Below are 26,608 nucleotides of genomic sequence, written 5' to 3'. Positions count from 1 at the left end.
CTTAGATGTTCTCAGCCAGCCATCAGGCAAAACTGGGTATTTAATATCTTAATACCTAATCTTTGAGAAAACCTCATTTTTTTAATGTAGATCCCTGAGGCCTTTAAAGCCTTCCTATTTCGCTTGCCTTCCTTTAAAAGTCCCTCTAATGCTTTCTCTTTTATGAAGTGCAAAGCCAAAATAATACTTTGATTAGATCCCTTGGTATAGTTAAGATGAAGTTTTATTTTGATTTAACATCACATAAAATATTTAGTTGTGAGATTTATTGCCTCATGATCTGTGAGTTCCGTGATAAAATATAATTGAAATGCTACTCTTGATGGATTTTCTGACATAATAAAAGCAAATTTGCAGAGACAGGTGGCCTTCCATTTTTTTTAAGCACTCTGCCAATCTGTTAATTTCTAAATACTCTTTAAATAAAAAATATTTCATAATTATTCAATTCAGAGGACAGCATAGTCTATTCTTCTTCAAATAGAGTTGGGATATAAAGAAAAAAACTACTCACTGACAAACTGAATGAAATTTAAAATGGATTATGTTTCATCCAGGACCACTGAATAAAGACAAATTTAAAATTACTGATTTTCAGAGAGGATAATTGGTTTGGGTTTTTCTTTTGATTTTTAAAGTTTGCCTTTTTCTCCATAGGAGCTTATTTTTGTGTCTTCAGTAAGGTTTCAGATCCATAATTTTGCTGGTTGCTGAATCAGCTATGCAAGTGGTGATATCTGAGAAAGCAGCATCCTCCCAGGTTGCAGTCAAGAGTAACACAGCAAAGCCCTTTTTATCTTACATCTCCAGATTGCTTACTATGAAGATCTTAATTAAGAATCTTAATTTTTCCTCCAACTGTCAACACTAATGTGGTGATTCATCTAAGGATGTCAAGTTAAAGGAAATACACAATATACTACATTTATTCCTTCAATTTCCACAGATAGTATATTGAATTGTAATACTAACTACACATTTAAAATTTATGGTTACTACAACTACTTGGGAGTAGTTTTACTGTTCTCTTGTCAATGTCACATTCTTCAATGAAATTATAATAATACAAGAACAGCAGTATTTTTAAACCAATTTCTAATAATAGCAGCAAATTAAAGCATCTCTTGACTTATATTGCTCATAAATACCCAGAGAAATAATTTTGTTTATATATGACAACCTGAAATATTCCATGCAAATCATCACCATTTTCAGAGAGTCTCAAGATTTGCCTGAGCAACCTGTAAACCTTACATGATCCTGTTCTTGTTAAGGACAAATCTGGAGTGCATACAGCTACCTGACTCATACACAAGTGCTCTGGAAATACAGAGCATCAGTGTTGCAAAAGCAATATTATTCATGTATCTGTAATTTAGTACCCATGAATATCTAACAACGATTATCCTTTTCTTTAACCTTAAAAAGGGCAACCCCACTCACTCTAAATTTATGTGTAAATAGATCTCCATCCACACAGATCAGATTTCACATAGATCTAGCCATCCTTACCATTTTTTCCCCTTTCTTATATTCGGGTAATAGTTTAAGTAAATAAAAATTAAAAGTGTCTATTACCAATACACGATGGCAGAGGATAGTCCCATGCCCTTCTTTCTCCAGTCATACACTTTAGAAGGCTACTTCCATGGAGTGTGTAACCTGGATTACACCCATAGATTATAGTGCTTCCAGCAAAATGGCCTTGGTCACTGATTTTATATCCAAACTGTGGCACACCAGGGTCCTCACAATGTGAAAGCTCAAAACCTGTGGTAGGAATAAAACATAGCAGTTGCAAAATCGAACAGGTATATACGTTAATGAAATTAATACCTCCTATTTCCCAGTGGAAATTAAACCTTTTCAGAATTCATGTAACAACACATTCAAGACTGCTTCTCTGTTTTTAAACAGTCTAAGTAGGATAACTGTCTATATCCCTCACTTAGAGCATGCAAATTGAACTGTCATAACATCATTTTTCTTAAGAGCCCAATTAAAGACTGAGAAGGAAATCCATTATTATTATCAATCACTTCTAAAATGATATGATAAATTACCAAATGGCCATTAAAGTGACTGTCCATTTACTTTGGTGACAATTGAGTTTGTGAATAGACTTTTAAAGGCTCAGAAACAAAACAGCACAGCCGATTTTTTTGTTGTTATTGTGCAGTTACACCAATGGCACAACAGCACCTATGGCACCAAAGCAATACTGTTATATTAATCAATCCCTACTGTAATCCTGCATTCAGTAGTTTGTACGTTTAAACTCTACAAGCAGGAAGCAATGGTAATAATAATATAGAGAATTCAAGCCAATCAGCTTGCTTATTTTTGAAAATCAAGAGATGTGGAGCAAGAAGGAAACAAAATGACTTACGTATTAGAGAGAAATAGGGAATCATATTAGCATTTTGGGAAAAGAATAAACTGTAACTTGGTGGAAAGATTTTCTTCCAAGTAAAGTTTTCTGTTACTAACTGAGAAACAGCTTTAAATCTCCCTTTGTCCACAACTAAATGTATTCCATCAATATCACCCAGCTCAAATGCTTGATAGATAAAAAAGCTAGTTTGTGTCAGATTGCTGTTCCTGTATGTAGGTAACATAGGAGCTAATGAAGGACTTTTCATATCTGCATTGTTCAGTGAAGTCTTTTATACACTATTTGTTCATCTGCTTAACAATAAGTAGTGTCTCACAATCTATCCCCAAGTACTGAATCATTACTATTGACTGATCAATAAAAAATTGTCACTTTATTTTACAGAAAAAATGCTTCATGGAATCATAGAATGGTGTGGGTTGGAAGAGACCTACAATGGTCATCTAGTCCAATCCCTTGCAGTGAGCAGAGGTATCCTCCACTAGATCAGGTTGCTCAGAGCCTTGTAGAGCCAGACCTTGAATATCTCCAGGGATCTTCATACCTCCGTATGAAGTTATCCACTTCAGGTTAGTTACGGTTGTTTGCTCACATAAGTTAAAAAAAAATAGGTCAAATGCTGTCATGCCAGTTATTCCTTCAGCTATTTTAACGTCTCACCAAAAATGGCTCATCTCCTGAAATGCCTCTATAACCTGTGAGCTGAATTTTTTTCATTCCTAGCTAAGCTATTTTTTTTTCAACACACTGCATTCCTTAAGCTCTAAAGAAGGCAAATAGGAATAGGAAATAAAGACTTTTTTTTGTTTTGTTTTTATATATTCCCAGTCTGGATACTTTATTGTTTAATTTTGACAGTCCACATAAAGGTAGAAGTTTTTATTAGGAATCTTTCTTTATCACTCTGGTTCCAAATTGGATGTTTCTAAGCAATAATTCAAGCTCAAAAGTGACTGGTCTACTGCAAAGTTACTATTGGATATGAGTCTTAAGATGGAGGACATCTCTTTTTTGTTTTCTTTTACTCACACATCACTATTATGAATCAATATGTTTACATAAAGAAATGTCAACTGTTTAAAATTTAATACATTTAAAACTACTCATATATTTATGTGCTACAATTAACTGCTTTTTTAAAAAAATCCTTTCTAAGACTGAAAAAAAGTGCAAAATAACTTTCTAAAAAAAAACCCCCAAGAAACCAACCAACCAACCAAAACAAAACAAAAAACAAAACAAACAAACAAAAGACAATAGTCTAAGTGCCAGATTATAAAAATTGCTAGATGTTTTGGGAGTTGGAGGTAAAAAAAGTGACACTACATTATTTTGATTTGTGATGAGTGATTTGATTGTTGATTTTATCGTTTATATTTTGATTGCATTTTCATTACATGAGCAAAGAATTTTCTTTAAAATCATAAATCTCTTACTACTGTTCTCACAGATACTTACTGGTATACACAAGCTGAAAGCCTTCATCAGTTCCCTCCATGTCTGAGTTAAATTCCAGCCACAAATGATTCGAAGTACTGCTTAGCGTCAGTCCTCTTAATGATGCTCCAGTATATGCACCCAGCAGGTGAGCAGTGTTGTCTTTGCCATCATAGATCTGTAACACAAAGGTGAGTTTTAAAATTAATTTTTAAAAAAATAAATAAATAATGGACTATTAAATTCACAACATAGTTCCATACATTTTCATTCAGAGGAAGGCCAGCTCTGTCAATAGGCATATATTGCCAACCTGAAGTACTATTTGGGTGTGCTGTTTGCCTCTCTTAATTTCACTTAACTGTGCAGTCTTTTTTTTTTTTTTTTTTTTGCATATTAACAGAAGTGGGAATAGATTCTCAGTGTTTTTAAACCTCTATGTTTTCTCTTTCACTGCCAGCAGTGTAGTGTTGGTCACCAGCTATCAGTAAACACCTATTTCCTGTAGCTGTGTTTGCCTCAAGCCACTGAAGTGGAATAAGAGAAAAGCTCACATGCTCCTAACTTGGGCTTTTTAAATAAACCTCTGGGGTTTTTTTAATTATTCTTTTTTCTAGGTAAAGAGAGGTTCATATATAAAGAGACCAGAAATAAAATAAATAGAACTGCTTCTCTAAGTTGAAAGGGTAATGTAATCTATATGCAAATTGGAGTGCAAGGCTTTTATTATTTATTTTTCTTCAAGTGTTGTTCTTTCCCATATTTGAAACAGAAACTTATACCAGACTACTAAATATATTAAAAAATATCTCTTAGTAATTCTCAGCAAAGTTGCTTACAAGCTTGGGTGCTTTGAAACATCACAGGTTGCTGTTGCACTCCTATCATTAATAAAAATGATTAAATTATAACTTCACAATAGTTGTTAACCCAACCACTACATCCTATACGATTTATTTAGTGATTTGTACATAATGGAATCTTTGATAAATGGGGTTTAAGAAAAATTTCACTTGCAAATCAGCCAATTCAGCTATAAATAATTTTCAAACTGCAATACAGGGAAATTCCAAAGCTTGAGTAATAAAACAGGGAATTGTCTCCACTTGTAAATAAGATCTAAACAAATACATCACAAGTAGTAAATTTAAAGCAACAACGTTCTGAAATGATACTGTGAAACTTTATGATGCCTGTTCCCCATCTGTGAGATTTTGCAGAAATCCTCATGTCTCCTGTAATAACAAAATTTTTACATTTAATGATATGCTGAAATAAAACAAGTAATTTTGAGCCATAGCTAATGAACAAATAATTAATTGTACAGCAGTTTAAGAAGCACAGTGATAGAAGTCAAGATCTTTCCTTGTTTTTTACTGAAAAGAAACAAATAAATACCAAGCAAACGTAACATTTAAATGGCAATGTCATTAAATAGAGTAAAAATAAGAAAGAAAACCAGTACAATTAATATTTATCAATAAAACAGTAATTTAAAAAATGCAATAGTATTTAAATGGATATATTAATTTTATTTAAGACTTTAAGACCTTACAGCTATATTGATATCAGTAATCAAGTCAGAAAAATAACCAAAAATTAATTCTGAAATAGACTCAATTTTATTCTGGTAACTGAATAAAAACATCCATTCCAGGTAAATTAATACTATCCCATGGATATATTTAAATCATGACAGACTTAAACAAAACTCATCTTGAATTTGATGCAATTTCTCCTAATCTCTCCAAGCTACTTAGAACTAATAATTTTTCAGGACTATATAAATCTAATTCCTTTGATGCATATATCACTAACAATCTACCAAAGAAAGCTATTTATAAGTTATATCAACTACTTCTCAATGTCTTGTCAGAACTACCCACGAGCCACTTCATGATACAAATTTTCCTCAGGTTAGAATTTTCCATACACATAATTTATTGCCAGTTTTGTAACTGTCTACTACATTAAACCTTTCACATTGGTACACTGACATCTCTCTAGACTTGACACTAATTCTACTTTATGGCCTAACTATCACTCTGACTACATAATGCTTCTAAGCCTATATAATTTCCTTGAAGCAAGAAAATTTAAAGGACCCTAACACTTCTAAAACTCTAATGCTTTGAGGAGGAGAACTGCATTTGTGTAAAGGAAGGATGAGATTAATTTGAGCATGAAATTGAAATACATTTTTTTCTTTCGATTACTGACTTTCAAATATTCAAAATAACATATATCCCCCTTCTAGGGAGAGTGGAGTCTCCCTTAGGACAATAAATGGATGCATATTTTGCAATATAATTCTCAATTTAAGTCACATTATCTTATTTTGTGCTTCATTCAAGTTAAGCATAAATTCATAGATTTCAATGACACAGAGTAAATTGCAAAGTGGTAACATCCTACAATCTCTTGCAAGATTTTCAGAAGCAGCATTTTATTTCTAAGCTTCCTAAAATAGGTGGAAATTTTGCAAAAGATTTTGAATGAGCTAGCAAATAATCTTCAGAATTTGATCCAGAAGATGAGATTTTATGCGAATTAAGGTAGCACCACGATTTTTAATATAGGAATATGCTTTCTTATAGGCCTTGCCATCATTTCTGTATTTATGTCATTTGGATGCTGAGTGTATAGCCAAGAACAAGCACTGTGAGCATATTATTTGGTTGCATTCATCTTTCTTAAAGCCATTCTGTAGCATTAATGCAAAGATAATTGATTCATGGCTGTATAATGCTTGAATATGCCAGTGATAAGCTATTTGGAAAACAGATCCATCTTTATCAGCTATTTAAAAGCCTGATCTGTTAAATGATTAATTCATTAAAAGGAGGAAAGGCATTGAAAATTACATTCACGTTCTTCTTATCACCATGATATTGTGAAGCTTTATCAGGAAGGATGCTAATAGTGAACACTGTTTAAATAAATATAATGTGCATTGACAAATATAATGTTTAAACTGGGGGGAAGGGGGGGATATATTTACAATTACTGTTAGAAAATAAAACTTCCTATGTGTCATGGATGAGTGTTTTAACTCACGTAAATCACTTGTCATAGAATCCTGATTTCAGATCCTGCCAACTACATCAATTTGTCAGGAAGAGAGCAGAGAACTTAAAGACACTTAAGAATCACTGTCAAAGATATTAGGGGGAAAAAAAAAGAAAGAAAGTGATTTTAATATAAATTTCTAGAAAGCACGACTTAGGTTCACTCTATTACTTACTATGTGGAAGGAAAACATAAAGACTGAGTTTGGGTTGTAATGATTTACAGAAGGATTGGGGAAAATTACACAGAGATAGGGGAGATCAAGTCAAGATTGAGTTGTACTGATTCTCATGTTACTTTGGAATAACAGCAATTTGAGGTTCATTAACACTATTATAACAAGTCACAAAATTAGATATATGAATTTCTAGCAACATTTAATTACTCAATAAACAACAATTTGTTATAAGGAAACACAACTTTAATTAAAGATTCAACAAAGTTTGTAAATTAAATGCTGTGCACAGAGAGGGGCTAATCTATGATTAAGATGTTTTTCTCTGCAGATTATAGTAAAATTCTGTACTTGATGATCTTTGAATGTCATAAGATCAGACTATAGTGAAACTCAGCCTTCCAACTGAACGTTGCAAAATCAAATTACATGAAATTACTCTTTGCCTTCATTGCTGTGAATCTATGTTTTGAAATTCAGGTCAACAGTCTGCTGCAATCCCAGAGAGGTCTAAAGGGCCTCTCTTTAAGATTGATATTTACTTTGATAGTTTGATCAGTATTTTGCCACTGTGGCTGCAATTCTTGTCAGGTGATCTTAATAACTTTCAGAGTGGGCGTATGATCCAGGCAGGAAGGGTCTCAGGTACATTCCTCAGGCAGCAGACGTTCCAGGTGTGGAATTTGGGAATTAGGGAGGGCCTAATCATCCAAACCTTTTCTTCAGGACAAGGAGGTATCAGATTGTCTCAACTCACTGGCCCAGTAGGCGAGGTCAGACAATGCCAAACTGCCTCAGCCTACTGCACTCGCAACTGAAACAAGAACTATGGTGGGCTCATTGCTCTTGTAACTAAAGCAATGACAGCTTTAGTTGTTGACATGGCAAAGCTGCCTTGGGTAGGGGTCTATACTTCCACACTAAGCTCTCAAAGGGGTCTATTACAAAAACAAAAAAACAAAACAAAAAAAAAAACAAAACAAAAAAAAAAAAAAAAAAACAAACAAAAAAAAACCCCAAAACCCCAGAATTAAATGGAAATGAATGGTGTGTTTTCTTCTAATTAATTTAACTCCACAACATTTTAGTGAGGAATTAGTATAAAGTGAATGTATTTACTTTGTGCATTTGAATCAAACCATTTTTAAGAATTGCCTTTGGAACATAAAAGACATATGGATATGAAGATCTGTGCATTTATAAAGAGAAGAAATAACATAAAATCAGCAGCTCAGAGCTGAGACTGTCAACACCCTGTCAAATATATCATTTATATCAAATACAAATAGAAGCACTAATATAAAGACAGAAAAGGGTCCATATGTTTGGGGTTTTTTCTGTCCCCTACATTTATTACCTATTTCTTACTTATGTTTTCAGGAAGCTATTCCTAAAAGGATTATGATAGCAAATGTTGAGACTCTTAAGACAAAGATTAGCAAAAAGTCCCAAACAGTACCTCCTTTCTAAGTCTTTGCACAAAACCCCTCAAAAGGGGATTCACATCCACACATTTTAAAGCTGTCTCACAGGTGAGAGGAAACATGAAGTAAAACTAAATCCTTCATGTTTTGAAAGAGCATAGAGTACTGAGCCAAGCACAGAGGAAGAAACCCTTGATGTCATTTCTTCTATTTGGTTTACTGACACACTGTTGTTTGTCTGTTGCTTTAGTGACTGATTTTGTAGAAGGATAGAGCAAGATTGCTTCATTACAGTATAAAAATAACTGTTTATTTTCTTTTTCTGCATAGGTGCAATCTCATCTGTCACATCAGCTCTTGCTCTGCGTGCTGCCAAGCACATAATTGACTACAAATAGGGGGAAAAAAATCCCCATAGGAAATGGACATTCTGTTTCCATCTTGGTTGTTTTCATACTTGGTGTTCCTTTCACCTTTGGTCTAGGCTCACATTTGCCTGTAGGACTTCTTTGGGGTATGGGTTAGGCTTTTTGAAGATTAAAGGAAATTATTCATTAATTAGCACCATGTACAGGTACATTTTTATTCATGTTGAAATCTACCTAGAGAATTTAATCTTCAATTTTAGTATAGGATACCTTTCCTCCACTAAATTAGAAATTCTTTTACATAAATGAATACATTCTATATTTGGCTGATTTCAATACAAACTGTTCATACCATGTGTAGCTGATATGATTATCATTTTGCAGATGTTTCACACCACACAAGAGTAGAATTATTAATAGGACAAATCTCATGCTCAAAATATGTACATAGTGTATTAAATTAAGCTTCTGGATGTAATGTTTATTATGACAGATCAAGTCATGAAGATACTGAGGAAGAAAACAAAATTTACAAAAGATGTAACAGATCAACATTCAAGAGCAGAATATAAACACAAATTAAGGCAACATTTGGTTTATATTTGGTAAGAAATACACGTTTTAAGAATATGGAAACTTCTCAAGTTGCCTTATTCCTAACATATTAGAATGGAACTGATTTAGATACATATATTCTAGGAGATGGTTAATATAAACTTTAACATGAGAAACTTCAGATTTAGAAATAACAAATAAATTTTACGTGCTTACATACCTTAAGAACATCTCCTTGGGCTAAGTGAAATGTTCTGGCAGAAATATTGATTCCTTTCCCTGCTTGTACCTGAATGCTATAAATGCATTCATGATTGTTTTCATAGTTAAGAGGATAATTGGGGGACAGTAAGATGCCTTCATTATTTGTTGTGGATGCTCCACATTCAGCTGCAATTAAAAGAAAATGTTAAGGCATATTTTAATAGAAAACATAAATATGTTTAGTAATGGTAATAATGGGAATGTTAATGCAACCTAGTTCAACACTATTAACATTTATTGATATCTAAAATTTATTTCTAAATATATGTTCATGAGAGTGAATGAAGGCTACAAGAATATTTCTAAATTGCAATAGTTTGATAAAAGTATGTTATATGATATGAAGAGTTATAATCATAATAATGGTACATTCCATAATTATAATGCTTTAAAGGATCCTTCTTGAACTTTGCTTTGAAGGAAACATGTTTTTGTTTTTACAGTGCAGAAATCCGTGAAGACTTTCAGAGAGTTTATATGTTTATGTATTTATATATACATGCAAATGCACACATTTTAATACAGATTAGTGAAAAAAGATAATTTTTCTCTAATATTATTTCACTAAAATAACATGGTGAATTTGATAAGAACTACGCTATAACTAACATCTAAAGGATAGAAAATATAATTCCCTAAATATCAGAAAAAATTTCCAAGAGGAAAATAAAAAAGGAAAAAAAAAAAGGAAAAACAACAAAAAAAAAAAAAAAAGGAATGAAATGGATGTAAGATTAAGAGTTAAAACTAACAAATAAGAAAGTATTTCCAAGTAATACTGTTATTATTCCTAAAAAGAAGCCTTATAATTGAGGACTTTGATAATTAAGTTTAATTACAAAAATATTCCAAAAACATAAAAGCTTGTGGCAATTCTACATTAGCTATTAATAACTAACTCTCATTTACTATCATATTTTGGACTTCTTACATAATTTTCATTGAGACATTTTCAGCATGGTGTTTTACCAGACATTTTACCAGGTATTTTAAATTAACACTGAAAAACTGTTACAATTCTTTCCCTGCATTTTTATTTAGTCTTGATATTATAGTCTTGCACTATGGTGCAAAGAAAAGAGCATTTACTCTGTTTTTAACAGATTTATACTAAGTGTAACACTAGGTTTTCTGGGTTTATGTTTGTTTTCAGGATCACTTCAATATTCTTGCCATATATTTTACTTGGTCTCACAAGAATGTACCTTAGTTACTTTAGCCTGAGAAATTAATTAGTTTATTTCACAGAATAAGAAATTGTATTGTGCAGAGCTATATAGTGCATTTAATGGCTTGAAAAGATATTTAAATAACCTATGGTACTTAAGAGCTGTCATTGATTATTAACATTATTACAATTCCTACACCAGACAGAATCATGAAATATACACTTTGAATATGAAGTTTATACATTATATGACAAAAAAATGGTTAGTTATTCTCTCTGTATGTAGCTAAAACAAACATTGGTCAGAAAGCCAATCAGATACAATTAAAAGCAGACAAAATGTTTGATGATTATATTTAACTCAGCATCAGTACTGAACAAATACCCAAATAATTTAGAGATCATCACTTTTCTCAGAACAGTTGGATACACAATCTAGACAGAAGTGGAAGACCTTGTAGTCCACATGATCATGTTTATCCTTTTATTTCATTCCAAAATAAATAGTTATTTGCAGTCTGAAGCTGCACAGGTCAGTTTGAACTACAACACATAGGAGTAAGATAATTCTAATTTCAAGTTTGTGGGGCAATCCTTTCCGAATCCAGAGAAAAAGGAAAGTCAAAAGGCACAAAGTAATTATGGTATTAATTTGGTCCAACAACTCTGATTTCGTTCAAGCTGTAATTCAAAGCAAATTTTTAAATCTGTCCCAACAGTGAGCCAACTGTTAGAACAATTTTAAGTAATGTTTGAGAACCATGCTACATTGTGGATGCCTTGTTATTGGAAGTGTTCAAGGTCAGGGAATTGAGCATCCTGTTCTCATGGAAGTTTTCCCTGCCCATCGTAGGTCTCTTCCAGCCCAAACTTGTTCCAGCAAGTGAGAGGAAAAAAAAAGGAGACTCAAGAGACAAACTAGGGTAAAATTTAGGGAAAATGTGCAGAGGAAAATATAGAAGAGAGAAAATAAGGGACAAACCACTATTTTCTGATTAAGAGAAAAATCACAAAGGAACTGAATGCCTGTGATGATCCTTTAAAATACTTACAGCAGTTAGATAGCAGTTAACATACTTAGAGCTGTTACCAGAAATTACAAACATTTCTGCAGTCTTAATGTTTCATTGTAATAACATTCCTTACACAATAGAAATGAAACTCAGGTTGGTTTAATGCAAAGGTTTTAAATAATAAATCCACTTATTTCATCTGAAACTTCGAATCTGCCATACACACTGCTGGTAAGAAAAAAAAAAATCAACATCCCAGTATGTTTCCACTTTAATTCAGCCTTATATAAAGTACAAGGATGTAACACAAAGATTGAAGTAAATCACTCTTTCTGGATTTATAAGCTCACCAGAGGTTTTCCAAGAGGTTTGGCTAACCTGAAAGACTTAAGTACAGTGAACCTATGCTGATGGAGAAAATGGAAGGAACGTTGTCTTCTTCAATCAGTAAGGATAATGCTTTTTAACTTTTATTTTATATTGCCTATCGTAATGTTCCAAAAGATCAGACACACAAACATGATTTTCTGTAACATGAAAACTAAATAGCAGTATTTTTTTTCATTTATGTTTCTCCACAAGTCCTTCTTTACTGGTAATTTTCTAATTCATTTTCAGTGTACTACTGCTTGCAGAAATTTATTACTAAAATTTAACCTCTCTTCACAACTGCATGCATTCGTTATTATTCTTATGGTTAAAAATTCATCAACCACAAAACAAAAATATTTTTTATTCATGCATTACACTAACTCAGCTTCTAAACCATAATGTTCCTTCTGCATATGTGACATTCAGAACATTCATTATACCAAGAGAAGCATAGGAACAGTTTGGAAATTAAAATCATGATAAAGCAACTAACAGTATGTAAGAGGAGGCATATAATCAATCAAGAGCTATTATACATTCAAATTATGAATGAAATTTGTGGTTTAATATGCAACTCCATATAAAAAAACGTGAAACATTTCAAATGCAGGTATTTTCATCCATAAACTTTTCCATATGCCATATTTATTCTTGAATAAATTAAAAAAAATATGCAGGCAGTTAAGTAAGATTTCAATTTTTCAGAGAATTTTTGTTGTTTTAATAGCTACAAAAGAACAGAAAATCAAGATATTTAGGAAGAATTCAGCTGAGACAAGATTAGCCATTAAAAGTTCAGTTTCTGGTCAAAGGTACCTCTACAGTGAGTGGAGAGTGTTAGGAACCACCAGAAAATTTTTCCTGTCTGTTAGCTATCATTCTAAAAAAATTGGACAACAATATTTAAGATATTCTGAGGATATGGTTCTTTAACTTACATAGGAAGCACAGGTTGACTGTACTAAGGTTGACTTCTATCTAAGGACTGAGTTTTATGAAATAGGTCTAGTTTAAGTGCTCTAACTACATTTACAAAATTTAGTAATACTAGTATCCATTGGAAGCTTATATTGAAAAAAAAAAAAGAGTTATTAGGCATTTGAACTGATAAATGCTGATTTAAATTTATACACAGTCTTCCTAACATATTAATCAAAATAAGAAGAGTCAATATTGTGCCCTCAAGCTGCAATGTCTTCAGATGTAAGCTACAAAGTCCACTGATAGTTCCAATACTAAATATATTTTTAAAAGATTGAATAAAATGGCTAAAGAGATATGGAGAATGTGAGTACACTAACAAGTATAAGGTGAATTACCATGCTTTTCCATGCTGTAAATCTGCAAATCCATGGACAATGACTACACATACAAGCAAATGAAAGCAGCTGACCACGTACCCACACACCTTGGCAGAGGTGCACTCCATACTCGTCGGCCACCACCAAGACAAATAATTTCTGAAGCTCCTTCTAAACGGTATCCAGATGAACAGGAGAATGTCAGAATGTCTCCCACTCCAAAATTAAATCCTACTCTGCTACCAAATTGTGGGATCCCAGGATCTTCACAAGGTTCAAGATTATACTCTGGGAAGAAGAGAGCAAGTCACCTTGAATGAGTGAAAAGATCATTTTTGCTATCAGTCATATTTCTAATCTCACAGTCTAGTAATTTCTGTAAATCTCCACTTGACCAACAATGCAGATGTCAGATTTAAAAACAAAATGAATTTGTGAATCTTAAAGTGGCAATTATACTACATTAAAAAGTAAGAGTAAGGAATACATTCACAACATTTTAAAGATGCATAATATAACATGCCTTATCACTCTTGTAAGAGGCATAAATGTTCCATGCTCCAGGTACATAAAACAATGGCACAGCATAAAAGCCTAAATAATTGACACCTGGACTGCGATTTCACTAACTAAAATTAGATTAGTTCTATTTCCTCCCCCTTGATAACTGTTTTACAATTTACTGCCATATTATTTATCACGTAGCAGAAATGCCTCTACAGAGGCATGGAGGTTTGCTTGCCTTGAAGTTATTGTGGTTAGGAAACAACTTATGTAATTTTGTGATTCAGTACACACATTCATCAAAATCACTTCAATTTAATTATTTTTTTCCTCTTTATACAAAATGTTGGGAAAAAAAATCTTATTTTTGTTTTTTAGGAGTCAGGTATTACAGGTATTTCCTTACCAGAGAAAGAAATATTAAATCCTTCATATGATATTGAAAAATCTGAAATAAAGCGCAACTGAGCCCTGAAATTTCCATAAAGGCCAGCATTGATTGGTGAAGGAAGCTCTGAGCCTGTAAGACGTGCTAATGGCTGTGTGAAACTCCCATTCTCTGTTATCAGTAAGTAGTCATGATGATCCTCCAAATGAAATGTGTAGAAGGTGAACTGCACTCCTGTTAGAAAAAGTAGAATTAGATTTACATATCACACCATTAACATCAGTTTAATTAAGCCAAGTATTAAATTAATGCATTTCAGTATAAATCATGGTTCAGGAAATGAAGATAATCTATTAAAAAAAAAAAAAAGTAATCCTGATTTTTAGTATTAAAATATCTTTTCAGCAGGTCTTTTTGGTTTGACAGTACCTTTCACTTCTGCCTTTGGCTGCAAAACGTGGATGACTGATTTATGGAATTGAAAAGCATATGCTACCAATTTTATGCAAAATACAATGATGGACTGCATATGTAGAAAATTAAAAACCATTTATGGCAGAATGGGAAAGGTAAACATTCCTGTGTGACCTGTGCTAGATTCTATGGTCCTGCTCTGGCAGGGGGGTTGGACTCAATGATCTTCAGAGGTCTCTTCCAACCCCTAACATCCTGTGGTCCTGTGATTATTTCTTACAGTTACCAGTATCTTTGTATAGCAACAGGGAAAGGACAGGTTATAAAAATATATGACATATTTTAATGACACATAGAGTAACAACAGTACTTCCTCTCAATGACATGTGGCATATGTCAACAGCTTTTTGCAAACTATGAGACATTTAGAAAAGGAGATATGTTCTGGAATACAATAACAATAAAAAGACTTAAAGGTCAAGACTGGCAATTAAATGACTTTTTTCTGCATTTCTGTAACTGAGAGTTAGACCATGATGTTTGGGTAGAATGAACAGAAAAGTCAACAAAAAGAAGCAGGAGAAGGCATTAGCTAATTTATGGGATTATTGAGACTGTTAGTGTAATAACATTTTCAGGGTTATCATCTGTTATAAACCAATGATTCAGAGTGTGTAAAATAAAGCCAATGATGTAATGCTTAGACAGATGCATTTGTGTGATCGAAGATTGACATAGTATATGAAGATTAATGATTTTACTGCCACAGACAAGAGAGTGTCAATAGTAAACATGATTTAATAAAAATGCAAACAAATACTTCCCCTCCCTAGTTCCTCTGCCTCCCCACAAGAATATCACAAACAGGGCATCAAAATCCAACACTGAAGCTACTGTGCTTCATCCAGCTGTCTAAACATAGGAATCATGTGCCCCTTTAGGTGCTGGGGATTATCTTTTCTAGAGTTCACACGCAGCTTTAGAAGGTGTTGCAAGGGTATCTGTAGTGTCATGACAGTTTATAACGTTGCCTAGTCAAGGACCTTTCAGTATAGAAAGCAAAACCAATAAACAAGGCAAGTAATAAATTATATACATATAAGCTTTAATGAGCAGGATTTAGTGGAGGCACTAATACCAGAACTCTTATGTTTCTGACTGATGGGCCATTGAATATGTATCAGTGTAATCTTGTAGCAGTTCAACCAGAATTTAGCAACTGATTAGAATGGGGGAAAGATGATTATTTTAGGTCTCATGGAAATTAGAAATCTACAGTGGAGCATTTAAGGGGATTTGTGAGCTTATGCAAAATTTAATATGAGATTTTTAAATAGTGTTTGGAGACTTCAGAAGTTTGTGAGGGATGTTTAGAGTCAAAGACAGGTAAGGGGAGAGATCACAGTGGATAAGGGAGAAAAAAACTGCAGGAAGATGAAAAATGTTAAGCTTCTCTTACTGATCCATGCACCTAACCACTGGAGCATCTTTAATCTTTTTAAAACTCTGTTTCTAACTGTTTAGCATTAGTGTGTGTCCTCTACCCAGAGTGTGAGAACATGTGTGACCACTACTGAAATTTATTATGGAATACCTGATAAACAGGATGAGGTCAGGGGCCAACAACTGGAAAAAGGGCCACTGGTCACACAAAGGCAGCATCTGGAGGGAGTGGGATCAGGGGGTCAGCCCCTGGGCCAGAACTTCAAAAGCTGTAGAAGCATCTGCATGTGCAAGTCTGTGTTACTCCTAGCAAACTCCTGCTCCCATCAGCCCAGCTACAGAAAAATGATTTGGCTGTCTGTTGTTGCTTGTGTGTTTCAGTGCTGTTGGGGCTTGGGTACCTGTGGAAACATGTCTTTGTCCATGTTAGTCTGTGAGACCAGCCCTATATGCTCATTCTGTTAGCTGGAAGCAACAAAATGGGAGCAACAAGAGAAATCCTTTGCATCTTAGACAACTCTAGATTGTGCTTCCTTTTAAAGAAACCATAGAACTATTCAGTCTTTTCAAACAGGTACCTCCTTCTCTTCTTGTAGCTCCACCCTCCATCCCCAGCTTGCTGTAGTTTATGAAGCCAGTTATACACATACTTAGTAGCACTGATAGAAAAATTACAGGATGGAATTGTTTTATGAGTAAAACTAGTTAATCCGGGAAATCTATTCTGCATTTTTTAAACATATAAGAAAATCTATTCATCTGCTTTGCCATGCCTATTTATTTTTCTACGTTATGTGACAATAAAGTAGTAAAAATTGCACACTGAATTTTGGTATCAAGGTCAGGTTATATGCTTGAGCTAATGAATATCAATTCAGTTTTGGGATTGATAAACTCTTCAACGGTTTCATTTTTTTATCATAGTTTTACATAGAAGACAGTGTTGATCTGACAAGAAAAAGAAAGCTCTTAACAGAAAAATGTGATATAAGCAGAATGAGGCTGACATTCATGCTATGGTTGTTGCATTTACTGCACTCCAAATTAATTTTTGCCATTTTTATGCACACACATATACTGCAACACCAAAATCAGAAATGCCGAAGAAATTTGTGGTAGTGACCCAAAACAATGTGATTTCTGCAAAATCAAAGCTCAGCTTCACTGAATATTTTTCAAACACCAAACTCAAGGTTTAACTCAAGGGAATGTTTCAATCATTTTTTCCAGATTACCGATTTTACCAAATTACCTCACAGAATTCTGGAGCTACAAATTGTTTTCTTGTTAGCCACACACTGAACTATCAAACTTTATCTGAAAAAAAGCTTAAAGAAAACTGTTTTTTAAAAGACATAGTGCTAGTTAATAGCCCGTAGAAACCATCTCTTGGAGACTCCAAAGAAGATTTCAAGAACAAAATTTTTCTCCTCCACTTTAAAAACAAGACATTTATGTGCATGGGATTAATTTTCCCCAGATGGTAGCCATCTAAAATGTAGTCATTTGGACTGCCCATAGACAAGTCACCTGGGGACCATATAATCCCCTTGGACATTAGATGATAGAGATAAATGGGCACCTTCAGAGGATGGTTCATTCCATCTCCTTTAGATACCTTTCCAGCCTGAGGTGATTTATATCCTGAAGAAATGCATTTGTCCATTAAATACAGAAATGGTGAATGGATTATTCAGAAATAGAACTTCACAATTAGAAATCAAGTTCAATCAAGCAAGCCTGTGACTTATTGTCATAAAATGAAGGCTATCTTCTTCATGCAGTAGTACAGGAAGAGTTTAAAGTTTTGATAGCTCTTTTCCAAAAATAATAAAACATGAGAAGTTCAGACAATATTTTCTATTTCTTACAGCAAATCTTCACTCTTCAGTTGCTTCCAGGATGTCTTTGAACAGCATAAATCAGAGCCCAAGTCAAACTATGGCATAGGACTCACATGTAATGCTTTGTTTTCCCCTTAATACCATTTCCACAAGACCATACGAAATGCGACACAAACATGAATGTGCTTGTATTGATTAGTGTATGCATATCTATCAGTGCATATGTGCTTATAAAGACACATTTATACTCTCTCTTTTTCTGTATATTTCTGTATATTTTTTTCCCAGGACTCTCATTATATATGGTGGGTGTTTTTTTTTTTTTTTTTCAACAAACTCACATGAAATGTATTCACGTTGAGAATTTCAGCTTTTATTTATTCCAATTTATAAGTACTTCTCTAGCTGATGGTTCAAGAAAAAACCAAACCAAACCAAACCAAAACAAAATAAAATCAAACAACAAAAAAAAGATGTCACCAAAAAAAAAAAAAATATCTACTATCTACTTAATATTCACACAAAATTTTTCCTTAAGTACTTTCCTCCATAATCCCATTTTTAATTTAAGAAAAAGGGAAAAAAGAAAGTGTTCATAAAATGCCTATTACAAATGATTAAAAAAAAATCACTTAATCTGGGCTCATATTTACTGTAGAATGTATATAATTCAGTCATAAATCACTCCATGAAGCTAAACTCTTATTCATCTCTGGCATTTCAGTGCCCACATTATAAAACTTGGCCTGATTCTCCAACGGCTTTTCATATATGGTGCAAAGTAAATGAGGACAGGGCTGAGAGTTCTTGCACTTTCTATCAATCTCTCCTGCTTATTCAGAAGAACAGTTATATTCTTCCCATATCCTTTCTCCTTTGCAAGAAATCAATACTACCTTACATTCCTGTAACCCTAAAAGCTATATGTCATTATATGAGGTATCAAGAGCAAATGCAGTCATCTGATGCAGGCTCAGTGACTTCAGAATACATTTTCACTTGGGATACTTAAAGGCAGATTATATTGATACAAAGTCACCATTTGGTGTTAAAAAGTGACTGTGGAATAGCTGGGGAAATAATTTTTAGAGGTGTGCTTTGCCACTTCAGTACTTTTTAAATGGGACATGCAGTCAGAGTGATTTAACTTCTATGAGAACTATTTGTACATTATTTGTACAAAACAGAGCAAAGGAATCACAGATCAGCACAATTCTTTGTGAGGCAAGTCCTTTTCATGTTATCAACAACTCTTAGAGAAATACATCATCAGTATACTTTGCCACATTTTTCATACCTTCACAGAGACAATTGACGAAATTCACAATTGAACTTGCCTGCCTTCTCCCTTTCATTCCCTTTCTGTATTTCCAGTGTTACAGATGCAATTTTTTTTATTCGTATCTTATTCTATTTATATTCCATTTCTGACACCTGTCTCGACTTCTCTCATTCCCTTAACATTTAATTCTTATGCTTCTCCAGCTCTTTGACTTATAGTACAAGACAGCTATGCAATCACTCCCACATTTAAAACAATAATCTTTTAAACAACTCATTAGCTTCATTCCTTTTTTATGCCATAATTTGAACATCTTCAATGAAGTTTTCGCTTCAGATTCTTCTTCTTGATACAAAGTCTAAATATTGCTTCAAGCTAACTTCTCCCTAATATAAGTAATTTCCTCAGTACAGAAAAAGCATTCATCCTCTTTCACATGTATGAATTAATGTGCATGCATCCAACTGTCTATTACTTGGACTATGAACATCTAAGGATTTTCTGTTCTGTGGAAGGCTTTAGGGTCTGATGCACTTCTGGAATTCTAGGAATTACTACAACAAAGACAACCCCAAAATCAGCAATCCAATTCCTTGTTTATTGCTGCTAACTCAGATCCGGAACACTGGATTTAAACATTTATTCACTTAGAGGAGGAAAAAAAATATTTTTTACCTTTTCCGTGGGTAACATCCACAGTCCATGTACAATTGAGTGAATTTGGATACAGATCAGGATAACCAGGTGACAAAATTGTTCCACTGGGTCCTCTAACATCTCCACCACATAAGGCTAGAAATAATACAGAAAATTAATATGAAACTTAAAGATAAGAGAAAACAAGAAAATTTTATAAGCTTTTGAAATACTAAATTGAGCAATGTTTAGTAATGAAGAGGCTCTCATACCTTAGAATTATCTGGATTAAAACTCAGTACCAGGTAGAGTTATTGCATCATAGTTCTCTGAATACAAGTTATCTCAGAAGGGCATAAATTATAAAGCAAATCCTAATTTCTACTTCCCCCCCCCCTTTTGTTTCAAGATTTAAAACATCAATTCTTTTTATTTTACATTTTCTTTTCTAGTTACCTGCATTACCAAAAATTTTAGATGTGTTCCAGGGTTCAAAAACAACACAGTAAACTGTTACTGCCACCAGATTCAAATCAAATAGACTGCTTTAGATAAGTTAATTGCAGTTCTTCATATGAGAAGCTTTCCCAAAGTAATTAGGGCAAACTCTCCCTTTTCAGCCTTAAGCAGTCAAGCTCTCAATCAGTGTCCTTTCAGAACTTTTGTTGATACCAGCAGTAGTTCGAGCTCACAGTTTATCCTAAGCCAGTGTTCAGCAAATCCATTTTTAACAACAAGGTTTTCTCTTTAGCAGAAACTAATGCTGTTGGTATGGACATGGAGAAGGCCGAGGTGCTCAGTGAATACTTTGCCTCAGTGTTCTCCAGCAAGGGCTCTAGCTGCATCCTCCAAGCTCCAGGGAACACAGATGGGGAGTGGGAAATGAAGAGGTGCCCACTGTAAGCAAAGAGCAAGTTTGAGACTATCTAAACAATCTGAAGGTGCACAAGTCCATGGGACCCAACCATATCCACCCACAGGTCCTGAGGGAAATGGCTGATGAAGTTGCCAAGCTACTGTCCATCATATTCGAAAAGTCACAGCAGGACAAGCCATACAGCAAATTGAGAGAATATCTAGAGTGTACCTTCTGTCTTACCCTGTACCTAAGCAAACATTTGTCTCAAAGAAATATATGCATTTTCAGACATTTCAGCAGCACTGTGGAATATTTTCATAAACATAAAAAATTTTTCATAGTGATGTTACTGCATTGCTTGCCATCACTATCTTTAGGGCACCAAATAAAGAGAAATGTAGATTTAATTACAGTTTTCTTATAAATCAGAAATAGAAATTCATCCTATATCCTACAATTAAGATCACTTTATTTTGCTCAGATAAATTTGTTTGTTTGAACTAACTGCATTTCTGCTTTAAATGTAGATATGTCTGGGTAACCTAATGATTTCTTTGTGTGTCCTATTTCTTTCACCAACTTTACAGACTTTTTGTTCTAGTTGTAAGTGGAAATTTGCAGACTTGGTATCAGGTTGAGACAAGACATTCTAGGACCATGCTTGCCCAATTTCATAACCATTGCCACAGAGCAATAATCTCGCAGCATACTAAATTTCTTCCTCACTTCTCTGATGAAGAGATAATGAAGGTAAGCAATGTTCACTTATCAGCTATCTTGCTATATGTAGACATTAGTAAAACAGAACTAGGGTCATAACATGTTATTTCAGCTATGGTAACTAGCTACTTTGTCCATACCTTAGATCAATTTTACTGCAAAGAAGATGCAGCAGGTCTTTTTATCATAGGAAACAACCCAGATAAATAATGCATTTTAGAATGGGTATTTGGAAAACTTTTCAGGAATGCAAATGGTGACAAAACATCTATGGCGTGCCATCAGGCACTTGGTGTAGCTCTGTGAAGGCTAACAGATGGCAAAAAAAAAAAAAAAAAAAAAAAAAAGGCAGCAAGGGACCATCATTTTACAAAACAGAGCCAAGTTGACAGATCTGAAATATAAAATGTGCACTGGTACTGATAAGATGGCAAACAGCCCAAGCATATAATATCACTACTAGTATATAACATTTTTACACAGTGCAAAAGAAAACAGAAACACATGAAAATAAACCCAGTCAAATAGAAACTTCACACATTTTTCCATTTTCCTCTCTCAGCAAACTTCCTCCTTTATACTGAGTGTGATGGGCATGGGATATACCTGAGAACCAACTCAAGTCATTTGCTCTGGCTGACTCAGAACTGCAAATGTCCTGCAGCCCATGGCTGGCCTGTGATTCTGCCCCAGCAAAACCAGGACAGTTTCACAAATGTTGTCAAGCACTAATAACATATCCAAGTTCAGAAAGAACCATGGAGTGAAAAGAAGGTAAATCTATTAATACACAGATGTGCTTGTGTATAATTAAATCTAAATACAATTTATGTGCAGAAGCACACAGAGGCTAAACTACATTCATTTGCTCAATTAACTCTAACTTCCAAGTAAGAAAAGGTGACTTGTAGTTGCTGTGTAATTTGATAATAAAAGGGAACTATAAATAAAGTTAACAACTACTGAAACAATGAATCAGAATTTATGCTTCATAGAATAAGAAATTTCTGCATCTCTCTTCCCTAATTACAGTAGATGTAATATGTCTTAAAATGGGATATAGTCAAGTAGTAATAAGCAAATAACAATATAGGCATCACATTATTATAATCACTTGGACTTGAGGTATAATACACAAATAACTAAATTAATAGAAACTAGTGTAGTGTAGATTACTCATAACATAAACTTGTATTTTTACCTTCTTATTTAAAATTTAAAGAGACATGTTACCTATTTCCAGCTCTGGCATCTACCATGGTGAATATTTACATCAGGATTTTAACTGTTGTATTTTTATAAACACATTTGCTTTAGCTTAGAGATAACATTTCTGCTGTATTTCCTGGACATATTCTTCATGACATGACACAAGTCATATTTGGCAATTCATTTGGACATCTAGGTGTTTTCAATATAAACACTGAATGCTTTCCCTCTTGCTTGAACATTTTACTTGCCTTGTATTAATTTTCTTAAGTAAATTAATTCAAATGGAATGACAATATTTATTTTTCATTCAAATCACGAATATGAATTATTATGTATTAACATTCAATTTCATGTTATAATGAAGGAAATAAAAAGCACTTCATACTCCTAATTAGGTATCTAACTTTTACATTCATTTTCCTGTCATTTTATTGGAATGAATATAATACTTCATATACTGGGTAGAACATGCTTTCTAACATATATTCAAAGCTTAAAAGCAAAACTTTATCAAAGTATTCATATAGAAAGGACATGATAAAGTAAAATTTTGCCTTATTTGTTAAGAACTGAGAGATTACAGTCAAAAAATTCAAGGCTGTCCAGACAGATAAGTGCACAGTAAATCATATGGTAAAGTTAGATAGGAATGGTGTAAACGTAATACAAGTATTATCTTCTAAGCAAAGCTCAAAATAATCTGTTTTTATCTCTCTTAAGTTTGACAATTTTCCAAAAGCTTGGAGAACATTCTCACTTGAAAAGAATGATTGTAGATGATTGTTGTTTACTGTATGTCTGTTTGTATGTTTACGGTATATAAACCAAATCACATCTTCAGGTGAACTATTTCAAAGCTAATAAAGGTACACAGTAACATAAATTGCTTTTGTCTGGCCTTTGTGGATTAAAAAAAACCTGTTAACCAAAGAAGTAAAATAAAAATGTCAAAAGTCTAGGCCTTGATCAGTGCCACCTCTTTTGAAAAGAAATTAAAAAACTATTTTGCTAAGACAGCTAACCAGAAATTGGTCATATGTAACAACTCTAAATCATGCTTAACTGTATCTTCCTACCCATCTACAGACTGATTAATTTCTTCAAAGGAGAATGATACATTGATAAAGCTCATTCTTTGAAGAAGCTTTAGTTTTATGGTTGTATATTTCTTCTAACAAAGCAGAGATGCTATCCTAAAAATCATAAAGCAGTTCAAGTACTGTATAAATTCGAGTAGCTTTCCAACATAGTGGAAGGTTGAGAGGTAATGAATGTAACTGGAATATGGGAAGTTCTCAGTAGACGTTAAGAATATCTATTGTGTGTCCAAACAATAGCACAAGTTACTCAGAGAAGAAATGACATTTTCCTCCCTGGAGATAAAACAGTTGCATACAGACTTGAGCAACCTGATCGAACGTCCAAACTGGACCTGATTTTTAGGTAATAGGTTTGAACTAGATGACATTCTGACATTCCTTTCAACTACAACTGTTCTATGATGCCGCTGAAAATATCTTTCTTAAAATGTTCATCTTTACAGAGGAGAATTAGACTCTGATCAAATTTCAGAGAGCTCTAAAATTGTTGTGGGTGTTTTTGCTTTTTTTCAGAAATGCTTTGCTATACTTCTGTCTATATAAGACTATGCTCACATATGTTTGTGTACAGACATACACAGAGAATATATGTGCTGAGAAATCAAAAGTGAAGAAAATATGAAATTCTTCATGCATATCAAGAATTCAAATATGAATGAGTTATACAACCTGTCATAATCTCTCCCCCTCAGGCCATTCTTCAGGGAAGAAAATGGTTTGTTCACTTTTAAACCATCACTCTCAGCACTATCTAAATGTTCCTGTAAATAATGAATTCTATCTTCCCTGATGAGCTTTTGGTGATGTTTATCTGTTTTAAGTCAAACACGTAATGAAAGTATTAAACTCCTTCAAAGAAGAGAATTTCAGTCAACACAGTCAGTCTTCTACTCTGAGGAAGAACTGCTTCTCAGTATTTTGTTTTTTTTTTTTTTTTCCTTTTCTACACTCTTCTCTTCCCAAACACTTGTATTCATGATCTCTCTGCACAATTATCATGATCTGTCTACATAGAATCATAGAATCATCAGGTTGGAAGAGACCTCCAAGATCATCCAGTCCAAAAATATCAAAAAGATATGCAATTATCAAAAAGAACAATTAAGAAAGAACTCTGCTCCTCAGAAAATGTCAGAGTATTGAATGACCAGGAACGGTGACCAATGTGTTTATTAGTGGTGCAATTAAGATAAACCCATACTTGCAGTTTATGTAAAGAACAGCCCATTTAGCAAATGCTTTTTTTTTCCCTGGGGGTGCAAAGGCTCTAGACTCCTATTTAAAAAACATTCCACCAGAGAAGAAAGTCAGCAATGAAATTAAAATTAGTTCAACCATGAATTGATTAAATTTACTAGAATAAATGTACTTAATCCTGCCTCTAGAGCATATTTATTTAATGGACAATTGCCATTTAGCAACGTGCTCTGGAGGAAAAAAAAAAATCTCATTTACTTAATGAAATGCATGCTAGCTCAGCATCTTGAGGAAGACATTTATCACAATATGTATGCTTATTTCACAGCAGAGCACAGTATTCATAGGGAGTGTGTTAATGCTGTTTGTTTTACATGGTTACCATCTAGTGCCTATCACCATAAGAAAACAGATTGCACGTTTATAGCTTGCTCAGTAAAATATTGTCCCCTTGTCTGTGAGCTGTGGGAACCCTGCAATTCCTCATTCCAAGCACCTAACTAAAAAGGAGAATCCTTTAAGTAATGAGCTTGCTAAAACAGAGAGTGTTGTTTTCAGGAAAGTGCTGATTCACAGCCCTTTCTACAACCATAAATTTTGAGTATCGTCATATACTGACATTGTTCATCCTACTAAAATACAAACCCAAAAGTATTGGCTAACTGAACAAGTGGAAAGCCAAGAAAGGCCCCTGAAATTTTGTAAAGAAAGCAAGCTTTTTTTGTCCAAATTTAGTTTTTTTAAGTCTGCTGAAACACTAAGAACTGTTTTCACAGAATCACACAATTTCAGGGAATGGAAGGGACCTCAAAAGCTCATCTAGTTCAACCCCCCTGCCAGAGAAGGATCACTTACACCAGCTTACACAGGAAAGCATCCAGGCAGGTTTTGAATATCTCCAGAAAGGGAGACTCCACAACCTCCCCGGACAGCCTGTTCCAGTGCTCTGTCACCCTCACAGTGAAAAGTTTTTCCTCATATTTACATGAAACTTTCTATGCCTCAACTTCCACCCATTGCCCCTTGTCCTGTCATTGGGCACCACCGAGCAGAGCCTGGCTCCATCCTCTTGGCACTCACCCTTTACATATTTATAAACATTGACAAGGGCACTTCTCAGTCTCCTCCAAGTTAAAGAGCCCCAGCCCCCTCAGTCTCTCCTCATGCAGAAGATGTTCCACTCCCTTCATCATCCTCGTGGCTCTTTGCTGGACTCTTTCAAGCAGCTCCCTGTCTTTCCTGAACTGAGGGGCCCAGGACTGGACACAATATTCCAGATGTGGCCTCACCAGTGCAGAGTAGAGGGAGAGGAGAACCTTTCTCAACCTACTGGTCACACCCCTTCTAATCCACCCCAGAATGGCATCGGCCTTCTTGGCCACAAGAGCACATAGATAAATATATTATTGTGTGAATTATGTTGCTCACTGAAGTTCAGTAGATACCTTTTTTTTTTTTTTGTTAATTA

General features: G+C 33.9%; 1 protein-coding gene across 3 annotated transcripts in view; it reads right to left on the bottom strand.

Moving 5' to 3' along the window:
* CSMD3 (CUB and Sushi multiple domains 3) overlaps positions 1-26,608 on the bottom strand; it is a 383,091-nt gene that overhangs the window by 127,564 nt on the left and 228,919 nt on the right. For all 3 annotated transcript variants that reach the window (XM_054385441.1, XM_054385442.1, XM_054385443.1), the window contains 6 exons: positions 20,092-20,208; positions 14,452-14,667; positions 13,641-13,829; positions 9,644-9,813; positions 3,854-4,010; positions 1,579-1,770 (listed from right to left, as the gene is read on the bottom strand). In XM_054385441.1, coding sequence (XP_054241416.1) covers positions 1,579-1,770; positions 3,854-4,010; positions 9,644-9,813; positions 13,641-13,829; positions 14,452-14,667; positions 20,092-20,208 — 1,041 coding nt within the window. The remainder of the gene's footprint in view (positions 1-1,578; positions 1,771-3,853; positions 4,011-9,643; positions 9,814-13,640; positions 13,830-14,451; positions 14,668-20,091; positions 20,209-26,608) is intronic.

This window comes from Indicator indicator, chromosome 12 (genome assembly GCF_027791375.1).
Source record: "Indicator indicator isolate 239-I01 chromosome 12, UM_Iind_1.1, whole genome shotgun sequence".
In the NCBI taxonomy this organism is placed as follows: Eukaryota; Metazoa; Chordata; class Aves; order Piciformes; family Indicatoridae; genus Indicator; species Indicator indicator.
This window is presented reverse-complemented; position numbering and strand designations above follow the sequence as displayed.